General features: G+C 47.2%; 1 protein-coding gene across 2 annotated transcripts in view; it reads right to left on the bottom strand.

Annotated features, from left to right (window-relative positions):
* The window catches only part of LOC120020685 (rho GTPase-activating protein 29-like), a 72,253-nt gene that overhangs the window by 5,640 nt on the left and 42,650 nt on the right, over nucleotides 1–23,963 (bottom strand). For both annotated transcript variants that reach the window (XM_038964389.1, XM_038964390.1), the window contains 10 exons: nucleotides 17,505–17,585; nucleotides 16,271–16,426; nucleotides 14,737–14,874; nucleotides 14,304–14,476; nucleotides 10,494–10,654; nucleotides 8,716–8,808; nucleotides 7,885–8,048; nucleotides 7,337–7,525; nucleotides 6,104–6,241; nucleotides 5,649–5,968 (listed from right to left, as the gene is read on the bottom strand). In XM_038964389.1, the coding sequence (XP_038820317.1) occupies nucleotides 5,649–5,968; nucleotides 6,104–6,241; nucleotides 7,337–7,525; nucleotides 7,885–8,048; nucleotides 8,716–8,808; nucleotides 10,494–10,654; nucleotides 14,304–14,476; nucleotides 14,737–14,874; nucleotides 16,271–16,426; nucleotides 17,505–17,585 (1,613 nt within the window). The remainder of the gene's footprint in view (nucleotides 1–5,648; nucleotides 5,969–6,103; nucleotides 6,242–7,336; nucleotides 7,526–7,884; nucleotides 8,049–8,715; nucleotides 8,809–10,493; nucleotides 10,655–14,303; nucleotides 14,477–14,736; nucleotides 14,875–16,270; nucleotides 16,427–17,504; nucleotides 17,586–23,963) is intronic.

Here is a 23,963-nt window from a genome sequence, read left to right as displayed (position 1 = left end):
TCTGTCAAGTTGTATTGTTGATCATTTCTTGACAGCCATTTTCAGGTCTTGCCATAGATTTTCAAGCCGTTTTAGGTCAAAACTGTATCTAAGCCACTCGAGAAACATTCAACATCGTCTTGTAAGCAACTCCAGTGTATATTTGGCCTTGTGTTTCAGGTTGTTGTCCTGCTGAAAAGGTGAATTCATCTCCCAGTGTCTGGTGGAAAGCAGACTGAACCAGGTTTTCCTCTAGGATTGTGCCTGTGTGTTTGAGTAAATTATACCTCTACAAATGTTTTGTATAAAATTGTTAGATTTAGTCCATGATGACAAGCATACCCATAACATGATGGAGCCGCCACGATGCTTGAAAAAATGAAGAGTGGTACTCAGTGTTATGTTGGATTCACCCCCCAACACTTTGTAAAGTTAATTTCTTTGACACATTTTTTGCAATTTCACTTTAGTGCCCGATTGCAAACAGGATGCATGTTTTTGAATATTTTCTATCTGTACAGGCTTCCTTCTTTTCACTCTGTCATTTAGTTTAGTATTGTGGAGTAACTACAGTGTTGATGATCCATCTTCAGTGTTCTCGTATCACAGCCATTAAACTCTCTAACTGTTTTAAAGTCCCCATTGGCCTCATGGTGAAATCTCTGAGCGGTTTCCTTCCTCACCTGTGTTGAATCTGTGTTTGAAATTCACTGCTCGACTGAGGGACCTTACAGATAATTGTATGTGTGGGGTACAGAGATGAGGTAGTCATTCAGAAATCATGTTAAACACTATTATTGAACACCGAGTCCAAGCAACTTATTATGTGACTTGTTAAGCAAATGTCTACTCCTGAACTTATTTAGGCTTGCCTTGACAAAGAGGTTGAACACTTATTGATTCAAAACATTTCAGATTTTCATTTTTATTTCAAATTTGTAAACATTTCTAAAAACATAATTCCACTTTGACATTAGGGGCTGTTGTGTGTAGATCAGTGACACAACATCTCCATTTAATCCATTTTAAATTCAGGATGTAACACAACAAACTGTGGAAAAAGTCAAGGGGTGTGAATCCTTTCTGAAGGCACTGTATCTAGTCCATAGAGATGTATAGAGATCACATAACACTGTATCTAGTCTAGACAGACGGGCTGCCTTCCACAATGTTCCAGCCATAGAGATGTATAGAGATCACATAACACTGTATCTAGTCTAGACAGACGGGCTGCCTTCCACAATGTTCCAGCCATAGAGATGTATAGAGATCACATAACCCTGTATCTAGTCCAGACAGACGGGCTGCCTTCCACAATGTTCCAGCCATAGAGATGTATAGAGATCACATAACACTGTATCTAGTCTAGACAGACGGGCTGCCTTCCACAATGTTCCAGCCATAGAGATGTATAGAGATCACATAACCCTGTATCTAGTCCAGACAGACGGGCTGCCTTCCACAATGTTCCAGCCATAGAGATGTATAGAGATCACATAACCCTGTATCTAGTCCAGACAGACGGGCTGCCTTCCACAATGTTCCAGCCATAGAGATGTATAGAGATCACATAACCCTGTATCTAGTCCAGACAGACGGGCTGCCTTCCACAATGTTCCAGCCATAGAGATGCATAGAGATCACATAACACTGTATCTAGTCCAGACAGACGGGCTGCCTTCCACAATGTTCCAGCCATAGAGATCTATAGAGATCACATAACCCTGTATCTAGTCCAGACAGACGGGCTGCCTTCCACAATGTTCCAGCCATAGAGATGTATAGAGATCACATAACACTGTTCCAGCCATAGAGATGTATAGAGATCACATAACACTGTTCCAGCCATAGAGATGCATAGAGATCACATAACCCTGTATCTAGTCCAGACAGACGGGCTGCCTTCCACAATGTTCCAGCCATAGAGATGTATAGAGATCACATAACCCTGTATCTAGTCCAGACAGACGGGCTGCCTTCCACAATGTTCCAGCCATAGAGATGTATAGAGATCACATAACCATGTATCTAGTCCAGACAGACGGGCTGCCTTCCACAATGTTCCAGCCATAGAGATGTATAGAGATCACATAACCCTGTATCTAGTCCAGACAGACGGGCTGCCTTCCACAATGTTCCAGCCATAGAGATGTATAGAGATCACATAACCCTGTATCTAGTCTAGACAGACTGGCTGCCTTCCACAATGTTCCAGCCATAGAGATGTATAGAGATCACATAACACTGTATCTAGTCTAGACAGACTGCCTGCCTTCCACAATGTTCCAGCCATAGAGATGTATAGAGATCACATAACCCTGTATCTAGTCCAGACAGACGGGCTGCCTTCCACACTGTTCCAGCCATAGAGATGTATAGAGATCACATAACCCTGTATCTAGTCCAGACAGACGGGCTGCCTTCCACAATGTTCCAGCCATAGAGATGTATAGAGATCACATAACCCTGTATCTAGTCCAGACAGACGGGCTGCCTTCCACAATGTTCCAGCCATAGAGATGTATAGAGATCACATAACACTGTATCTAGTCCAGACAGACGGGCTGCCTTCCACAATGTTCCAGCCATAGAGATGTATAGAGATCACATAACCCTGTATCTAGTCCAGACAGACGGGCTGCCTTCCACAATGTTCCAGCCATAGAGATGTATAGAGATCACATAACCCTGTATCTAGTCCAGACAGACGGGCTGCCTTCCACAATGTTCCAGCCATAGAGATGTATAGAGATCACATAACCCTGTATCTAGTCCAGACAGATGGGCTGCCTTCCACAATGTTCCAGCCATAGAGATGTATAGAGATCACATAACACTGTATCTAGTCTAGACAGACGGGCTGCCTTCCACAATGTTCCAGCCATAGAGATGTATAGAGATCACATAACACTGTATCTAGTCTAGACAGACGGGCTGCCTTCCACAATGTTCCAGCCATAGAGATGTATAGAGATCACATAACACTGTATCTAGTCTAGACAGACTGGCTGCCTTCCACAATGTTCCAGCCATAGAGATGTATAGAGATCACATAACACTGTATCTAGTCTAGACAGACTGGCTGCCTTCCACAATGTTCCAGCCATAGAGATGTATAGAGATCACATAACCCTGTATCTAGTCCAGACAGACGGGCTGCCTTCCACAATGTTCCAGCCATAGAGATGTATAGAGATCACATAACACTGTATCTAGTCTAGACAGACTGGCTGCCTTCCACAATGTTCCAGCCATAGAGATGTATAGAGATCACATAACACTGTATCTAGTCCAGACAGACGGGCTGCCTTCCACAATGTTCCAGCCATAGAGATGTATAGAGATCACATAACACTGTATCTAGTCTAGACAGACTGGCTGCCTTCCACAATGTTCCAGCCATAGAGATGTATAGAGATCACATAACACTGTTCCAGCCATAGAGATGTATAGAGATCACATAACACTGTATCTAGTCTAGACAGACTGGCTGCCTTCCACAATGTTCCAGCCATAGAGATGTATAGAGATCACATAACACTGTATCTAGTCTAGACAGACTGGCTGCCTTCCACAATGTTCCAGCCATAGAGATGTATAGAGATCACATAACACTGTTCCAGCCATAGAGATGTATAGAGATCACATAACACTGTATCTAGTCTAGACAGACTGGCTGCCTTCCACAATGTTCCAGCCATAGAGATGTATAGAGATCACATAACACTGTTCCAGCCATAGAGATGTATAGAGATCACATAACAAAAAGAAAGTACAAAAAAGTACCAAAAAAAAGTATGAATGTATGTACTTGTAAGTCGCTCTGGATAAGAGCGTCTGCTAAATGACTTAAATGTAAATATAACAATGTTCCAGCCATAGAGATGTATAGAGATCACAACGTGACACTGTTCCAGCCATAGAGATGTATAGAGATCACAATGTGACACTGTTCCAGCCATAGAGATGTATAGAGATCACAATGTAACACTGTTCCAGACGTAGAGCCTGGTAACAGTGTGGGACTGTTTGGGACTTGGAGGGGGGGGGGGGATTTACTGAGAAATGATAATCAATTCAAATTCTGAGCGAATCCCAGTAGTTTAGAGTTTCTAAACTACTGAGGTAGCAGGAACACCTGGCCCCAGAGTTTCTAAACCACTGAGGTAGCAGGAACACCTGGCCCCAGAGTTACTAAACCACTGAGGTAGCAGGAACACCTGGCCCCAGAGTTACTAAACTACTGAGGTAGCAAGAACACCTGGCCCCAGAGTTACTAAACCACTGAGGTAGCAGTAACACCTGGCCCCAGAGTTACTAAACCACTGAGGTAGCAGGAACACCTGGCCCCAGAGTTACTAAACCACTGAGGTAGCAGGAACACCTGGCCCCAGAGTTACTAAACCACTGAGGTAGCAGTAACACCTGGCCCCAGAGTTACTAAACCACTGAGGTAGCAGGAACACCTGGCCCCAGAGTTTCTAAAATACTGAGGTAGCAGGAACACCTGGCCCCAGAGTTTCTAAAATACTGAGGTAGCAGGAACACCTGGCCCCAGAGTTTCTAAACCACTGAGGTAGCAGGAACACCTGGCCCCAGAGTTACTAAACCACTGAGGTAGTAGGAACACCTGGCCCCAGAGTTTCTAAACAACTGAGGTAGCAGGAACACCTGGCCCCAGAGTTTCTAAACTACTGAACCGTCTTCGATATCACCGTTCATACTAATAGTTAGTCAGCGTAACTCTGCTAGTCGTCCTGTAACACGATGTGCACTGTCTTCAAATAGAAAAAGGTAAGACATGCCAGCAAAGGCAGAATGATGTCATGGCTGTGCAGAACACTAATCTCAGTAAAAAGTGCAAGCACTGTCTTTTCAGCCTGCAGTGCTGGAGTACTAAACCAATTCTTGTGTCATTAATTTATTGTAGCCACTAGATGGCGGTGATACAGCTTAAAGACATTTACAAACTTGGCAAACCAATTTGAAGAAGACAACATTCTCTGATCATTGGCTGATCACTCTCAACCCATAGGAAACCCCCACCCAGTTGACTACTTTAAAATGGTGGAAGCCCTCAATAGCAATGTCCATGCATAAATGGGTTATTTCCATATAATGATCTCTTATACATCTCTATGGAACATGGAAGCGAGTCACTGCCTTATCAGCTTGCTACCCTGGCGTCAACATCCCCGACACAAAGTAGTAGCAAAGTAGTAGCTAGCTAGCTAGATGGAGAACACAGAAGTTATTTTTAAAGGAGTGCATTTTGCAAATGACTAGTTTACATCATCTACCTTCACTAAAACCACTGCAAAGGTTTTGCATCGGGAAATGTCCAAGAGAATCCGACATCCTGCCCAAAACACATAACTTACTCCGAGGCTCCCATGCAGAAGCTACTTTCTGTCTCTAACACAACAACTGAAATTAAATTATAGAAAAAAATGAAATAGGAATGTTTTTATTAAACTAAAACTGAATAAAACCTAGAAAATCAAGTCAGAAAACTGAAACATTTTTATAAACGATTAGAAATACAAAACAAATATAAAACAGAAAACTACAATAACCTTGGTTTGGTGCATTTCTACCCATCTCTTACCTGTGTAGGTGAGCTATGAGGAAAGGGTTCTGTAGTGTAGGTGTATATACCCATCTCTTACCTGTGTAGGTGTGCGACGAGGAACCGTAGGGTCTTGTAGTTTGCAGGAGGTAGCTGTCGTAACAGGTCTCTAATCTTAAAGATGACTCGATTGAGTTTGATACTGGGCTGGTCTCCTCCAGGCTGGCTGGTTCTCAGGGGAGACTGCTCTCCCTCTACCCCAGGCTGGGTGCCTCCTGGTCGGGGTTGTTCTCCCCCTGGCCGCCCCTGGTCCTGGAGGGCCCTGGCTGCAGCCTTCTCTTCGATGATCACCCTCTGGCTCTCCTTGGCCAATCCGATGAAGTCATTATAGTAACGGTACAGGATCAGCGGCTCTGGTAACTACAGAAGATACAAATCAATCGAGAAATCAATCAATATCTTTGGGAAATGGGTTGTACATTATTATATTAGAACGATCTAGTGGTGTAAAACAAGGATGTTCTTTATCCCCATTTGAATTTAAAACTGTCCCACCTGTCTCAGGTAGAGTTTGAGCACGTTGCCGATGTCGTGGGGTGAGAGGTCAGAGAGCTCAACCAGGTCCTTGCCGTTCTCAAACGCCTGACACAGCTTCTCCACACGAGACTTAGACCCGTTCACACGGTAGATTCCCTGGACAAGAACACACAATATACCAGATCACCAACATCACATATACCCTGGCCAAATACCATCACACACAGATACACTGGCCAGATACCATCACAGACATATACCCTGGCCAGATACCGTCACATATATACCCTGGCCAGATACCATCACACACAGATACCCTGGCCAGATACCATCACACACAGATACCCTGGCCAGATACCATCACACACAGATACCCTGGCCAGATACCATCACACACAGATACCCTGGCCAGATACCATCACACAGATACCCTGGCCAGATACCATCACACACAGATACCCTGGCCAGATACCATCACACACAGATACCCTGGCCAGATACCGTCACAGATACCCTGGCCAGGTACCGTCACAGATACCCTGGCCAGATACCATCACAGATACCCTGGCCAGGTACCATCACAGATACCCTGGCCAGATACCATCACAGATACCCTGGCCAGGTACCATCACAGATACCCTGGCCAGATACCATCACAGATACCCTGGCCAGATACCATCACAGATACCCTGGCCAGGTACCATCACAGATACCCTGGCCAGATACCATCACAGATACCCTGGCCAGGTACCATCACAGATACCCTGGCCAGATACCATCACAGATACCCTGGCCAGGTACCATCACAGATACCCTGGCCAGATACCATCACAGATACCCTGGCCAGGTACCATCACAGATACCCTGGCCAGATACCATCACAGATACCCTGGCCAGATCCAGATTCAGTTAGTGCTCTAACATAGTGTTTCTTCATCCTGGGGACGTAAAGGGTTCCACATTTTAGTTGTTGACCGAGCGCTACACACACCTGATTCAAAATTAGCAAAAAATGTCTGATGAGTTGATAAGTGGAATCGTCAGTGTATTGCTAGGGCAACAACTAAAATGTGAACCCCTTTTTATGGTCCCCGGCACCAGGATGAAGATACCGCTGCTATTGCAGGTGCCCATTATGAAGATGTCCTTAGCGCTGGCTAACTTCCCGACATTATTTTACCTCACATTTAGAAATCAAAGTTAGACTGCAAGCTGTTCTCTCATCTCTCTCGTTTCTAACCTTGTTTTTACCTTGAGGTTGAGTGCTCTGTCCTCGATCTCAGAGGTACACTTCCTGATGATGAAGGGGATCCCGTCTGGGCTGTTCTTAGCTGCCTGGGTAAAGTCTATCCCAAACAGATGTAGTCTTCCCTGCAGCTTCTTATGACCACACTGGATGGCCAGAGTTTCCAGACACTTCTTATGACAGGCCAGGGAGCACTGAGACAGGAGACGGGGAGAGACATGGGGCAGGTGACTGGTTTGGAGCATAGATGATTTATATCTTCTACTTTGAGCCCCAGTAGCCCCCCACCAGCAGCCCCCCCCCCCCCCAGCATCCCCAGCCACAGCCCCACCAGCAGCCACAGCCCCACCAACCACAGCCCCAGCCCCCCCCCAGCAGCCACAGCCCCCCCCAACAGCTCCCCCAGCAGCCCCACCAGCAGCCACAGCCACCCCCAGCAGCCATAGCCCCCCCCCTGCAGCCCCTGCCCCCCCAGCCCCACCAGCAGCCCCTGCCCCCCCAGCCCCACTAGCAGCCCCCCCGGAGCTTGTGTGTGCTATGGGTTTGTTTCTACCTCTTCACACTCTGCTCCGTGGAACACCACCAGACTGTCACACTCCCTGCATTTAGACGGCGCTCGGAGTTTCCTCAGCTTGTGTGTCTGAGACGCCTTGGACATCTGGGTGTTACGAAACGGACCAGGGGAACCGTCTGCCTCGGTCACCATCTCACCTAGACCTGAGGGAAGAGAGAGAGGGGACAAAGAGAGAGAGAGAGAAAGGGAAATGCTAATTAATTACTTAAAAATCATACAATGTGATTTTCTGGATTTTAGATTCCGTCTCTCACAGTTGAAGTGTACCTATGATACAAATTACAGACCTCTACACGCTTTGTAAGTAGGAAAACCTGCAAAATCGGCAGTGTATCAAATACTTGTTCTCCCCGCTGTATACATTTATATACAGAATAATTGGTTGTGTAAATTACACAAGTATTACAACAACAATATAGGATTGGTCTAATCAGATCCGTTCCTTAAACCAGAATATCCACAATAATAAAGCACAGAATTAGAGTTTTATTGAGTTGGTTAAAACCCCTGATGCCTCGAACAACAAAGAGTTGATCAAAAATAACACATTCTCCTGTCGAGAGAGAGGTCAGGCTAAAGACAGGAACTAGCTAGCTGGGGACGCAAGCCAAAACCAACACACCTCATCTCATTCACTACAGCTGAGCACAGAGTAAAAAACATTTGGTCTGAGGGTTACATGCAGAGATACATGCAAGCAGACACACCAAAACAACTTCAGACCTCGTCTCTAGACAGACAGACAGACAGACAGACAGACAGACAGACAGACAGACAGACAGACAGACAGACAGACAGACTCTCTCTTACCGTTGTCTGAGGGTGGTTGTCTCTCGTCCAGGTCGTCTGCTGAGGACATGGTGCCAGTGGAGGGGGTTCTGGGTAGTCTGCGTTTAAAGTCACCTGACAACAGGAAGTAAAAATAAAAATAAAATAAAAAACTTCCTCAAAACTCACATTAAACAATTAACAATGTAATTTAACTCACTGGAGAAAAGAAAAGTCATTGTATGTATCAGACCATTCTCTATTTCTGTAGAATTGTTTTTAGTGAATTGATAAACATACACATTTGCTATAACATGACAGATAACCATCACGTTTTGTTTTACAGCGTATATACACATAGTGTATACATACACACTAGGCAACCATGTCCACATTGGCACGATTGTGGGCAAAAAATAGCCAAAGCCAAAAGGCTGTTGGCCCCAAGGGCAGGCCTTCACTTCTCCTGAAATAAACCTTCACGATCAGCTGCCTGTTACACTTCAAACGTTTCTCATATGTCACATGCACTTCTAAGTCATTTTTTGACTAACTTCCTTATGGGCAGTGTGCTCAGATCAACTGTTTCAACTGTCCCAGTAGCGGTTAAACCAAAATAACTTGTGACCTCAGAACTACAGGGATTTCATCTGAAGAAATATATATATATTCTGAGATAATTGGCTTTAAAAGTTCCTCAACCCTCATCGGTTTAAATGGTGTCTGCAAATTTTTTTTATCTTGCATTCTGTTTTTTAAACTTACGCCAAATCACGTTATAAAACCATGACCCCAAAGATTCTAATGAGCCCCCGCCTCTACATTATGAAGTAGCTGGGCTTGGTATGGGCTGGCCCGTGTTGGGGGGCGCTGGTCCCGTGTTGGGGGGCGCTGGTCCCGTGTTCGGGGGCGCTGGTCCCGTGTTCGGGGGCGCTGGTCCCGTGTTGGGCTGGTGTGGGCTAGCCCCTGTCTACCCTGCCCACATGGGGCCAATGGGGTCTGTTGAGATAATGAGCCATGGGTAAACAATAATGAACCCTAGCACTGATGGGGCAACATGTTCCCATACCTGGGCTGGCAGTGGGGGAGTCCATGGATCCAACATGTCCCAAGGTAGAGCTCCCATAATGCACTTCTTTTGATTTGTATTTAACTAGGCAAGTTATTTACAATGACGGGCCTACACCGGCCAAATCCGGGCGACGCTGGGCCAATTGTGCGCCACCCTACGGGACTCCCAATCACAGCCGCATGTGATACAGCCTGGAATCGAACCAGGGACTGTAGTGACGCCTCTACCGCTGAGATGCAGTGCCTTTAGACCACTGCGCCACTCGGGAGCCTAATATGATCTTAGCGGATCTGAGAAGTGTCTGTCTCACTTGTCTTTTCCTACTAGCTCCGACTTTGCTGATAGCTACTTTAAAATGAGGAGAAATGTCACACCTAGCTATTTTAAGTTTAATCCACTAACTATACCACTGGTGTACTGTCCTACAAAACTAGTATACTGTGCTGTACTATACTGGTGTACTCCACACAGCCCTTTCCCACCTGGACAAAATGAACACTTATGTGAGAATGCTATTCATTAACTACAGCTCAGTGTTCAACACCATAGTGCCCTCAAAGCTCATCAATAAGCTAAGGACCCTGGGACTAAACACCTCCCTCTGCAACTGGATCCTGGACTTCCTGACGGGCCGCCCCCAGGTGGTAAGAGTAGGCAACAACACGTCTGCCACGCTGATCCTAAACACTGTCCTACTGTACCTTGTATGCATGTCTGACCGTGTACTTTCATGTCTGTCTGACTCTACCTTGTATGTCTGTGGTGCTGTTGGACCTCTTCCCTGGTCGCGACCCCAGGGGACTGTCCACCTCGTCCCCACTCAGGACGTCATCGGAGGTCAGGGACACCTGGGACAAGTTACCATGGGAACTGGTGCTGCCCAGCGAACGCTTGCTGAACAAAGCAAACCTGGACGGGGGAGACAGAGACACAGTCAATAGTTTTGAATACTAACTCGAGGCGCAAGCTAAACTCCCATTTTTGAGACAATCCCATGATTGAGGACTTCCCTGGTTTACATGCTGGCAGCAGTAACACGGGGATGAGGACTTCCCTGGTTTACATGCTGGCAGCAGTAACACGGGGATGAGGACTACCCTGGTTTACATGCTGGCAGCAGTAACACGGGATGAGGACTTCCCTGGTTTACATGCTGGCAGCAGTAACACGGGGATGAGGACTTCCCTGGTTTACATGCTGGCAGCAGTAACACGGGATGAGGACTTCCCTGGTTTACATGCTGGCAGCAGTAACACGGGGATGAGGACTTCCCTGGTTTACATGCTGGCAGCAGTAACACGGGGATGAGGACTACCCTGGTTTACATGCTGGCAGCAGTAACACGGGGATGAGGACTTCCCTGGTTTACATGCTGGCAGCAGTAACACGGGGATGAGGACTACCCTGGTTTACATGCTGGCAGCAGTAACACGGGGATGAGGACTACCCTGGTTTACATGCTGGCAGCAGTAACACGGGATGAGGACTTCCCTGGTTTACATGCTGGCAGCAGTAACACGGGATGAGGACTACCCTGGTTTACATGCTGGCAGCAGTAACACGGGATGAGGACTTCCCTGGTTTACATGCTGGCAGCAGTATCAACACGGGATGAGGACTACCCTGGTTTACATGCTGGCAGCAGTAACACGGGATGAGGACTACCCTGGTTTACATGCTGGCAGCAGTAACACGGGATGAGGACTTCCCTGGTTTACATGCTGGCAGCAGTAACACGGGGATGAGGACTTCCCTGGTTTACATGCTGGCAGCAGTAACACGGGATGAGGACTTCCCTGGTTTACATGCTGGCAGCAGTAACACGGGGATGAGGACTTCCCTGGTTTACATGCTGGCAGCAGTAACACGGGGATGAGGACTACCCTGGTTTACATGCTGGCAGCAGTAACACGGGGATGAGGACTTCCCTGGTTTACATGCTGGCAGCAGTAACACGGGGATGAGGACTACCCTGGTTTACATGCTGGCAGCAGTAACACGGGGATGAGGACTACCCTGGTTTACATGCTGGCAGCAGTAACACGGGATGAGGACTTCCCTGGTTTACATGCTGGCAGCAGTAACACGGGATGAGGACTACCCTGGTTTACATGCTGGCAGCAGTAACACGGGATGAGGACTTCCCTGGTTTACATGCTGGCAGCAGTATCAACACGGGATGAGGACTACCCTGGTTTACATGCTGGCAGCAGTAACACGGGGATGAGGACTACCCTGGTTTACATGCTGGCAGCAGTAACACGGGATGAGGACTTCCCTGGTTTACATGCTGGCAGCAGTAACACGGGGATGAGGACTACCCTGGTTTACATGCTGGCAGCAGTAACACGGGATGAGGACTTCCCTGGTTTACATGCTGGCAGCAGTATCAACACGGGATGAGGACTTCCCTGGTTTACATGCTGGCAGCAGTAACACGGGATGAGGACTTCCCTGGTTTACATGCTGGCAGCAGTAACACGGGGATGAGGACTACCCTGGTTTACATGCTGGCAGCAGTAACACGGGATGAGGACTTCCCTGGTTTACATGCTGGCAGCAGTAACACGGGGATGAGGACTACCCTGGTTTACATGCTGGCAGCAGTAACACGGGATGAGGACTTCCCTGGTTTACATGCTGGCAGCAGTAACACGGGGATGAGGACTACCCTGGTTTACATGCTGGCAGCAGTAACACGGGGATGAGGACTTCCCTGGTTTACATGCTGGCAGCAGTAACACGGGGATGAGGACTTCCCTGGTTTACATGCTGGCAGCAGTAACACGGGATGAGGACTTCCCTGGTTTACATGCTGGCAGCAGTAACACGGGGATGAGGACTACCCTGGTTTACATGCTGGCAGCAGTAACACGGGGATGAGGACTTCCCTGGTTTACATGCTGGCAGCAGTAACACGGGGATGAGGACTTCCCTGGTTTACATGCTGGCAGCAGTAACACGGGGATGAGGACTTCCCTGGTTTACATGCTGGCAGCAGTAACACGGGGATGAGGACTTCCCTGGTTTACATGCTGGCAGCAGTAACACGGGGATGAGGACTTCCCTGGTTTACATGCTGGCAGCAGTAACACGGGATGAGGACTTCCCTGGTTTACATGCTGGCAGCAGTAACACGGGGATGAGGACTTCCCTGGTTTACATGCTGGCAGCAGTAACACGGGGATGAGACTCGCCGCGCCTCACCCCGACTCGCCGCGCCTCACCCCGACTCGCCGCGCCTCACCCCGACTCGCCGCGCCTCACCCCGACTCGCCGCGCCTCACCCCGACTCGCCGCGCCTCACCCCGACTCGCTATCCTCTTTCTGAGCAGTCAGCAGATTTATAAAGTGGAGGTTACAGTACAGAAGATAGAAGTATACAAGCGAAAGCTCCACCGTCAAACTAAAAGCATGTTGGTTAGTCTCTAAAAAACACCTCAACATTATTACTTATTATCAAAACTGAAAACAAAACTAACAATGCTTTTGGTTGGTTGTTCCAAAATGGAGGCCAAATGACTGTTTGCTTGTATTATTCAACACTCCATGGACTGCCATCTTGCCGTGCAGGAGGAGCTTGTGAGTTCCAAAGATCCTGAGAGATATTAGTCTGTCTGACACCTACCTCATCCTTCCTGAGTGGTTTCTGCCAGGCTAGAGAGATATGAGACTATTCTAGATGGAAGTACGTAAGGATAGGCCTCTATAATATAGTGCACTACTATTGGCAGGGCGTGGCAGTGGGCGTGGCCAATGGCTCAGTCCCGACCAAACATTTTAGAGGCCCTCTGGGTCGCAGACACAAAATGTTGCTGTTTTAAAAGAAAAAGTTCTGAAATTCTACACCTTTTGCATTAGGGTTGAGAGAAAATGTGCCGTTTTAAAGCTAATTTCCTGGATTTCAACACCTTTTGCCACGGCTAACGCCATGTTCTTATGCTTTCCGAGTGACTCAAACATTGCCAAAAAAATCCCCACGCCATGACAAAAATATTCCTTAATTCATCATTTTTATTACATTTTTTTAAATTTGAGATTCTCCCTGACGGTCTAGCTTTTATTTTGGTGATTGATATATTTATAAATTAGATCATATTTGAGATCTATCTCACCATTATCTTCTCTACATACTTTATATCTGATTTTATGTTTACACTGAAAACCTTTTGCCATCCCAATAATTAGTCTTCGGCGGGCCGCACAATACTTTTCTACGCAGAAAAAAAATCCTGTATGGGCTCTGGTCTAAAGTAGTGCACTATATAGGGAATAGAGTGCCATAGGGCTCTGGTCTAAAGTAGTGCACTATATAGGGAATAGGGTGCCATAGGGCTCTGGTCTAAAGTAGTGCACTATATAGGGAATAGAGTGCCATAGGGCTCTGGTCTAATGTAGTGCACTATATAGGGAATAGGGTGCCATAGGGCTCTGGTCTAAAGTAGTGCACTATGTAGGGAATAGGGTGCCATAGGCTCTGGTCTAAAGTAGTGCACTATATAGGGAATAGAGTGCCATTTGGGTGACAGTCTATATAAGGAAGTGTTATTGACTTTACCGTCCATCAATGGAGAAGGACTCCATGTGTATCTGATCTTTGGGTAGATTTCGGACAAACTCGGCGTATCTCTGTCCAGGCTCGTACATCTTAGCCTTCTCACATAGGGCCTGGTAGTGGACGGGGAGAGACACGGTCTGGGCCTGCTGCAGCTGGAACCAGTTGACTGTCACCTGGAGGGAGAGGGGGGGATATACAGTTAGAGAGAGCGAAGAGAAAGTCAATAAGTCACCCAAACTCTGGTGCTATACTCATGTTGTGTACGGTCCCCGATCCCTCAATAACTATATCCTGTGGCCTACTGTGTAACTCTGTGTTGTTGTTTGTGTCGCACTGCTTTGCTTTACCTTGGCCAGGTCACAGTTGTAAATGAGAACTTGTTCTCAACTAGACTACCTGGTTAAATAAAGGTTAAAAAAAAAAAAAAACTCACAGCTTTGAGTGTGAGGTCACACTGAGCCAGCAGTTCTCTGATCTGAGTGAGGATGTATGTCTTGGTGCTGGCCAGCTCTGCCCTCCTGACTTCTGCATCAGCTACACACAATCTGTACTGGTCCCTCGCTTCCTCAGCCTGAGAGACAAGGAGAGAGGAGAGGAATAACACGATCTGTACTGGTCCCTCGCATCCTCAGCCTGAGAGACAAGGAGAGAGGAGAGGAATAACACGATCTGTACTGGTCCCTCGCATCCTCAGCCTGAGAGACAAGGAGAGAGGAATAACACGATCTGTACTGGTCCCTCACATCCTCAGCCTGAGAGACAAGGAGAGAGGAGAGGAATAACACGATCTGTACTGGTCCCTCGCTTCCTCAGCCTGAGAGACAAGGAGAGAGGAGAGGAATAACACGATCTGTACTGGTCCCTCGCATCCTCAGCCTGAGAGACAAGGAGAGAGGAATAACACGATCTGTACTGGTCCCTCACATCCTCAGCCTGAGAGACAAGGAGAGAGGAGAGGAATAACACGATCTGTACTGGTCCCTCGCATCCTCAGCCTGAGAGACAAGGAGAGAGGAGAGGAATAACACGATCTGTACTGGTCCCTCACATCCTCAGCCTGAGAGACGGAGAGAGGAGAGGAATAACACGATCTGTACTGGTCCCTCACATCCTCAGCCTGAGAGACAAGGAGAGGAATAACACGATCTGTACTGGTCCCTCACATCCTCAGCCTGAGAGACAAGGAGAGGAATAACACGATCTGTACTGGTCCCTCACATCCTCAGCCTGAGAGACAAGGAGAGAGGAATAACACGATCTGTACTGGTCCCTCGCATCCTCAGCCTGAGAGACAAGGAGAGAGGAATAACACGATCTGTACTGGTCCCTCGCATCCTCAGCCTGAGAGACAAGGAGAGAGGAATAACACGATCTGTACTGGTCCCTCACATCCTCAGCCTGAGAGACAAGGAGAGAGGAATAACACGATCTGTACTGGTCCCTCACATCCTCAGCCTGAGAGACAAGGAGAGAGGAGAGGAATAACACGATCTGTACTGGTCCCTCGCATCCTCAGCCTGAGAGACAAGGAGAGAGGAGAGGAATAACACGATCTGTACTGGTCCCTCGCATCCTCAGCCTGAGAGACAAGGAGAGAGGAGAGGAATAACACGATCTGTACTGGTCCCTCGCATCCTCAGCCTGAGAGACAAGGAGAGAGGAGAGGAATAACACGATCTGTACTGGTCCCTCGCATCCTCAGCCTGAGAGACAGGGACGAGAGACAACACAGAAGGGGGTGGTGGGTCACCTCAAGGTTAGAGAAGCAGAAACTGGAGGGTTGTCGGTCCCAATCACAGGGCTGACTGGGGGAGGGGGGGGGGGGGGTATAGCAGAAGTGACCTGACAAATGGGTCAGATCCACCTACTGTTGCTGGGCCCTTGATCAAGGAAGTTAACATAACAGATGTTCTAATTGGACAATAAAGCATAGCCTATTGACTACAGTTAAATGGAAATAATCAGACCTTCTGTAGAGCCTCTTCCTCCAGTTTCCTCCTCTTGTCCAGCTGTCTGGGCTGTTCCTCCTGGGAGCGGCTGGCTGACGACTGGGCCTTCTGGTACTCGTCTGTCTTCTGGGTCTGGGTCCACTGGGCCTTACGCAGCGCCGCCTCGGACTCTTGCTGCACGGGAGAGGGGAGATACACACAGGTGAGTGAAGTAACACACACACACACACACACACACACACAGGTGAGTAAAGTAACACACACACACACACACAGGTGAGTAAAGTAACACACACACACACACACACAGGTGAGTAAAGTAACACACACACACACACACACACACACACACACACAGGTGAGTAAAGTCACACACACACACACACACACAGGTGAGTAAAGTAACACACACACACACACACACAGGTGAGTAAAGTAACACACACACACACACACACAGGTGAGTAAACACACACACACACACACACACACACACACACACACACACACACACACACACACACACACACAGGTGAGTAAAGTAACACACACACACACACAGGTGAGTAAAGTAACACACACACACACACACACAGGTGAGTGAAGTAACACACACACACGCACAGGTGAGTGAAGTAACACACACACACACACACAGGTGAGTGAAGTAACACACACACACGCACAGGTGAGTAAAGTAACACACACACACACACACACAGGTGAGTGAAGTAACACACACACACAGGTGAGTGAAGTAACACACACACACACACAGGTGAGTAAAGTAACACACACACACACACACACAGGTGAGTAAAGTAACACACACACACACACACACAGGTGAGTAAAGTAACACACACACACACACAGGTGAGTAAAGTAACACACACACACACACACACACACACAGGTGAGTAAAGTAACACACACACACACACACACAGGTGAGTAAAGTAACACACACACACACACAGGTGAGTAAAGTAACACACACACACACACACACACACACACACACACACACACACACACACACACACACACAGGTGAGTGAAGTAACACACACACAGGTGAGTGAAGTAACACACACACACACACACAGGTGAGTAAAGTAACACACACACACACACAGGTGAGTAAAGTAACACACACACACACAGGTGAGTAAAGTAACACACACACACACACACACACAGGTGAGTAAAGTAACACACACACACACAGGTGAGTGAAGTAACACACACACCATTTTCTTCTGTTCTCTCTGCCACTGCTCGTTGAGGTCTTTCCTCAGTTTGTCCAGCTCAGTCTTTCTGGACAACAGCGGCTACAGGAAGCACAGAGGCACAAAATACAGGTTGGGTACATTGCACTTTTCCCCAAAAATTATTTTAAACCCAAATTAAAAATGTTGTCTTGTCAGAGGTCAGATCACCGTTGATCGCTACAAGGTTTGTTCGCGTCTGTCCTACCTGTACTAGTGTGTTATAGAGCGTCAGTCCTACCTCGTCCGTCCTACCCGTACTAGTGTGTTACAGAGCGTCAGTCCTACCTGTACTAGTTTGTTATAGAGCGTCAGTCCTACCTGTACTAGTTTGTTATAGAGCGTCAGTCCTACCTCGTCCGTCCTACCTGTACTAGTGTGTTACAGAGCGTCAGTCCTACCTGTACTAGTGTGTTATAGCGTCAGTCCTACCTGTACTAGTGTGTTATAGAGCGTCAGTCCTACCTGTACTAGTGTGTTATAGAGTGTCAGTCCTACCTGTACTAGTGTGTTAGAGCGTCAGTCCTACCTGTACCAGTGTGTTATAGAGCGTCAGTCCTACCTGTACTAGTGTGTTATAGAGCGTCAGTACTACCTGTACTAGTGTGTTATAGAGCGTCAGTCCTACCTGTACTAGTGTGTTATAGAGTGTCAGTCCTACCTGTACTAGTGTGTTACAGAGCGTCATTCCTACCTCGTCCGTCCTACCTGTACTAGTGTGTTACAGAGCGTCAGTACTACCTGTACTAGTGTGTTATACAGCGTCAGTCCTACCTGTACTAGTGTGTTACAGAGCGTCAGTCCTACCTGTACTAGTGTGTTATAGAGCGTCAGTCCTACCTGTACTAGTGTGTTACAGAGCGTCAGTCCTACCTGTACTAGTGTGTTACAGAGCGTCAGTCCTACCTGTACTAGTGTGTTATAGAGCGTCAGTCCTACCTGTACTAGTGTGTTATAGAGCGTCAGTCCTACCTGTACTAGTGTGTTACAGAGCGTCAGTCCTACCTGTACTAGTGTGTTACAGAGCGTCAGTCCTACCTGTACTAGTGTGTTACAGAGCGTCAGTCCTACCTGTACTAGTGTGTTACAGAGCGTCAGTCCTACCTGTACTAGTGTGTTACAGAGTGTCAGTCCTACCTGTACTAGTGTGTTACAGAGCGTCAGTCCTACCTGTACTAGTGTGTTACAGAGCGTCAGTCCTACCTGTACTAGTGTGTTACAGAGCGTCAGTCCTACCTGTACTAGTGTGTTATAGAGCGTCAGTCCTACCTGTACTAGTGTGTTATAGAGCGTCAGTCCTACCTGTACTAGTGTGTTATAGAGCGTCAGTCCTACCTGTACTAGTGTGTTATAGAGCGTCAGTCCTACCTGTACTAGTGTGTTACAGAGCGTCAGTCCTACCTGTACTAGTGTGTTACAGAGCGTCAGTCCTACCTGTACTAGTGTGTTATACAGCGTCAGTCCTACCTGTACTAGTGTGTTACAGAGCGTCAGTCCTACCTGTACTAGTGTGTTATAGAGCGTCAGTCCTACCTGTACTAGTGTGTTATAGAGCGTCAGTCCTACCTGTACTAGTGTGTTATAGAGCGTCAGTCCTACCTGTACTAGTGTGTTATAGAGCGTCAGTCCTACCTGTACTAGTGTGTTACAGAGCGTCAGTCCTACCTGTACCAGTGTGTTATAGAGCGTCAGTCCTACCTGTACTAGTGTGTTACAGAGCGTCAGTCCTACCTGTACTAGTGTGTTACAGAGTGTCAGTCCTACCTGTACTAGTGTGTTATACAGCGTCAGTCCTACCTGTACTAGTGTGTTACAGAGCGTCAGTCCTACCTGTACTAGTGTGTTACAGAGCGTCAGTCCTACCTGTACTAGTGTGTTACAGAGCGTCAGTCCTACCTGTACTAGTGTGTTATAGAGCGTCAGTCCTACCTGTACTAGTGTGTTATAGAGCGTCAGTCCTACCTGTACTAGTGTGTTATAGAGCGTCAGTCCTACCTGTACTAGTGTGTTATAGAGCGTCAGTCCTACCTGTACTAGTGTGTTATAGAGCGTCAGTCCTACCTGTACTAGTGTGTTATACAGCGTCAGTCCTACCTGTACTAGTGTGTTACAGAGCGTCAGTCCTACCTGTACTAGTGTGTTATAGCGTCAGTCCTACCTGTACTAGTGTGTTATAGCGTCAGTCCTACCTGTACCAGTGTGTTACACAGCGTCAGTCCTACCTGTACTAGTGTGTTATAGAACGTCAGTCCTACCTGTACTAGTGTGTTATAGAGCGTCAGTCCTACCTGTACTAGTGTGTTATAGAGCGTCAGTCCTACCTGTACTAGTGTGTTATAGAGCGTCAGTCCTACCTGTACTAGTGTGTTATAGAGCGTCAGTCCTACCTGTACTAGTGTGTTATAGAGCGTCAGTCCTACCTGTACTAGTGTGTTATAGAGCGTCAGTCCTACCTGTACTAGTGTGTTATAGAGCGTCAGTCCTACCTGTACTAGTGTGTTACAGAGCGTCAGTCCTACCTGTACCAGTGTGTTATAGAGCGTCAGTCCTACCTGTACTAGTGTGTTACAGAGCGTCAGTCCTACCTGTACTAGTGTGTTATACAGCGTCAGTCCTACCTGTACTAGTGTGTTACAGAGCGTCAGTCCTACCTGTACTAGTGTGTTATAGCGTCAGTCCTACCTGTACTAGTGTGTTACAGAGCGTCAGTCCTACCTGTACTAGTGTGTTACAGAGCGTCAGTCCTACCTGTACTAGTGTGTTATAGAGCGTCAGTCCTACCTGTATTAGTGTGTTATAGAGCGTCAGTCCTACCTGTATTAGTGTGTTATAGAGCGTCAGTCCTACCTGTACTAGTGTGTTACAGAGCGTCAGTCCTACCTGTACCAGTGTGTTATAGAGCATCAGTCCTACCTGTACCAGTGTGTTATAGAGCGTCAGTACTACCTGTACTAGTGTGTTATAGAGCGTCAGTCCTACCTGTACTAGTGTGTTACAGAGCGTCAGTCCTACCTGTACTAGTGTGTTATAGCGTCAGTCCTACCTGTACTAGTGTGTTACAGAGCGTCAGTCCTACCTGTACTAGTGTGTTACAGAGCGTCAGTCCTACCTGTACTAGTGTGTTACAGAGCGTCAGTCCTACCTGTACTAGTGTGTTATAGAGCGTCAGTCCTACCTGTATTAGTGTGTTATAGAGCGTCAGTCCTACCTGTATTAGTGTGTTATAGAGCGTCAGTCCTACCTGTACTAGTGTGTTACAGAGCGTCAGTCCTACCTGTACCAGTGTGTTATAGAGCATCATTCCTACCTGTACCAGTGTGTTATAGAGCGTCAGTACTACCTGTACTAGTGTGTTATAGAGCGTCAGTCCTACCTGTACTAGTGTGTTACAGAGCGTCAGTCTTACCTGTACCAGTGTGTTACAGAGCGTCAGTCCTACCTGTACTAGTGTGTTATAGAGCGTCAGTCCTACCTGTACTAGTGTGTTATAGAGCGTCAGTCCTACCTGTACTAGTGTGTTATAGAGCGTCAGTCCTACCTGTACTAGTGTGTTATAGAGCGTCAGTCCTACCTGTACTAGTGTGTTATAGAGCGTCAGTCCTACCTGTACTAGTGTGTTATAGAGCGTCAGTCCTACCTGTACTAGTGTGTTATAGAGCGTCAGTCCTACCTGTACTAGTGTGTTACAGAGCGTCAGTCCTACCTGTACTAGTGTGTTACAGAGCGTCAGTCCTACCTGTACTAGTGTGTTACAGAGCGTCAGTCCTACCTGTACTAGTGTGTTATAGAGCGTCAGTCCTACCTGTACTAGTGTGTTATAGAGCGTCAGTCCTACCTGTACTAGTGTGTTATAGAGCGTCAGTCCTACCTGTACTAGTGTGTTATAGAGCGTCAGTCCTACCTGTACTAGTGTGTTATAGAGCGTCAGTCCTACCTGTACTAGTGTGTTACAGAGCGTCAGTCCTACCTGTACTAGTGTGTTATACAGCGTCAGTCCTACCTGTACTAGTGTGTTATAGAGCGTCAGTCCTACCTGTACTAGTGTGTTACAGAGCGTCAGTCCTACCTGTACCAGTGTGTTACAGAGCGTCAGTCCTACCTGTACTAGTGTGTTATAGAGCGTCAGTCCTACCTGTACTAGTGTGTTATAGAGCGTCAGTCCTACCTGTACTAGTGTGTTATAGAGCGTCAGTCCTACCTGTACTAGTGTGTTACAGAGCGTCAGTCCTACCTGTACTAGTGTGTTACAGAGCGTCAGTCCTACCTGTACTAGTGTGTTATAGCGTCAGTCCTACCTGTACTAGTGTGTTACAGAGCGTCAGTCCTACCTGTACTAGTGTGTTATACAGCGTCAGTCCTACCTGTACTAGTGTGTTATAGAGCGTCAGTCCTACCTGTACTAGTGTGTTACAGAGTGTCAGTACTACCTGTACTAGTGTGTTACAGAGCGTCAGTCCTACCTGTATTAGTGTGTTATAGCGTCAGTCCTACCTGTACTAGTGTGTTACAGAGCGTCAGTCCTACCTGTACTAGTGTGTTATACAGTGTCAGTCCTACCTGTACTAGTGTGTTACAGAGCGTCAGTCCTACCTGTACTAGTGTGTTACAGAGTGTCAGTCCTACCTGTACTAGTGTGTTATAGAGCGTCAGTCCTACCTGTACTAGTGTGTTATAGTGTCAGTCCTACCTGTACTAGTGTGTTAGAGCGTCAGTCCTACCTGTACTAGTGTGTTACAGAGCGTCAGTCCTACCTGTACTAGTGTGTTACAGAGTGTCAGTCCTACCTGTACTAGTGTGTTATAGAGCGTCAGTCCTACCTGTACTAGTGTGTTATAGTGTCAGTCCTACCTGTACTAGTGTGTTACAGAGCGTCAGTCCTACCTGTACTAGTGTGTTATAGAGCGTCAGTCCTACCTGTACCAGTGTGTTATAGAGCGTCTGTCCTACCTGTACTAGTGTGTTATAGAGCGTCAGTACTACCTGTACTAGTGTGTTATAGAGCGTCAGTCCTACCTGTACTAGTGTGTTATACAGCGTCAGTCCTACCTGTACTAGTGTGTTATAGAGCGTCAGTACTACCTGTACTAGTGTGTTACAGAGCGTCAGTCCTACCTGTACTAGTGTGTTATACAGCGTCAGTCCTACCTGTACTAGTGTGTTACAGAGCGTCAGTCCTACCTGTACTAGTGTGTTACAGAGCGTCAGTCCTACCTGTACTAGTGTGTTACAGAGCGTCAGTCCTACCTGTACTAGTGTGTTATAGAGCGTCAGTCCTACCTGTACTAGTGTGTTACAGAGCGTCAGTCCTACCTGTACTAGTGTGTTATAGAGCGTCAGTCCTACCTGTACTAGTGTGTTATAGAGCGTCAGTCCTACCTGTACTAGTGTGTTATAGAGCGTCAGTCCTACCTGTACTAGTGTGTTACAGAGCGTCAGTCCTACCTGTACTAGTGTGTTATAGAGCGTCAGTCCTACCTGTACTAGTGTGTTATAGAGCGTCAGTCCTACCTGTACTAGTGTGTTACAGAGCGTCAGTCCTACCTGTACCAGTGTGTTATAGAGCGTCAGTCCTACCTCGTCCGTCCTACCTGTACTAGTGTGTTATAGAGTGTCAGTACTACCTGTACTAGTGTGTTACAGAGCGTCAGTCCTACCTGTACTAGTGTGTTATAGAGCGTCAGTCCTACCTGTACTAGTGTGTTATAGAGCGTCAGTCCTACCTGTACTAGTGTGTTATACAGCGTCAGTCCTACCTGTACTAGTGTGTTACAGAGCGTCAGTCCTACCTGTACTAGTGTGTTACAGAGCGTCAGTCCTACCTGTACTAGTGTGTTACAGAGCGTCAGTCCTACCTGTACTAGTGTGTTATAGAGCGTCAGTCCTACCTGTACTAGTGTGTTACAGAGCGTCAGTCCTACCTGTACTAGTGTGTTATAGAGCGTCAGTCCTACCTGTACTAGTGTGTTATAGAGCGTCAGTCCTACCTGTACTAGTGTGTTATACAGCGTCAGTCCTACCTGTACTAGTGTGTTACAGAGCGTCAGTCCTACCTGTACTAGTGTGTTACAGAGCGTCAGTCCTACCTGTACTAGTGTGTTACAGAGCGTCAGTCCTACCTGTACTAGTGTGTTACAGAGCGTCAGTCCTACCTGTACTAGTGTGTTACAGAGCGTCAGTCCTACCTGTACTAGTGTGTTATAGAGCGTCAGTCCTACCTGTACTAGTGTGTTATAGAGCGTCAGTCCTACCTGTACTAGTGTGTTATAGAGCGTCAGTCCTACCTGTACTAGTGTGTTACAGAGCGTCAGTCCTACCTGTACTAGTGTGTTACAGAGCGTCAGTCCTACCTGTACTAGTGTGTTATACAGCGTCAGTCCTACCTGTACTAGTGTGTTATAGAGCGTCAGTCCTACCTGTACTAGTGTGTTACAGAGCGTCAGT

Source organism: Salvelinus namaycush, chromosome 25, assembly GCF_016432855.1.
Source record: "Salvelinus namaycush isolate Seneca chromosome 25, SaNama_1.0, whole genome shotgun sequence".
NCBI lineage: Eukaryota > Metazoa > Chordata > Actinopteri > Salmoniformes > Salmonidae > Salvelinus > Salvelinus namaycush.
Note: the sequence above shows the minus strand (reverse complement) of the source record. Positions and strands in the feature narration are given on the sequence as shown.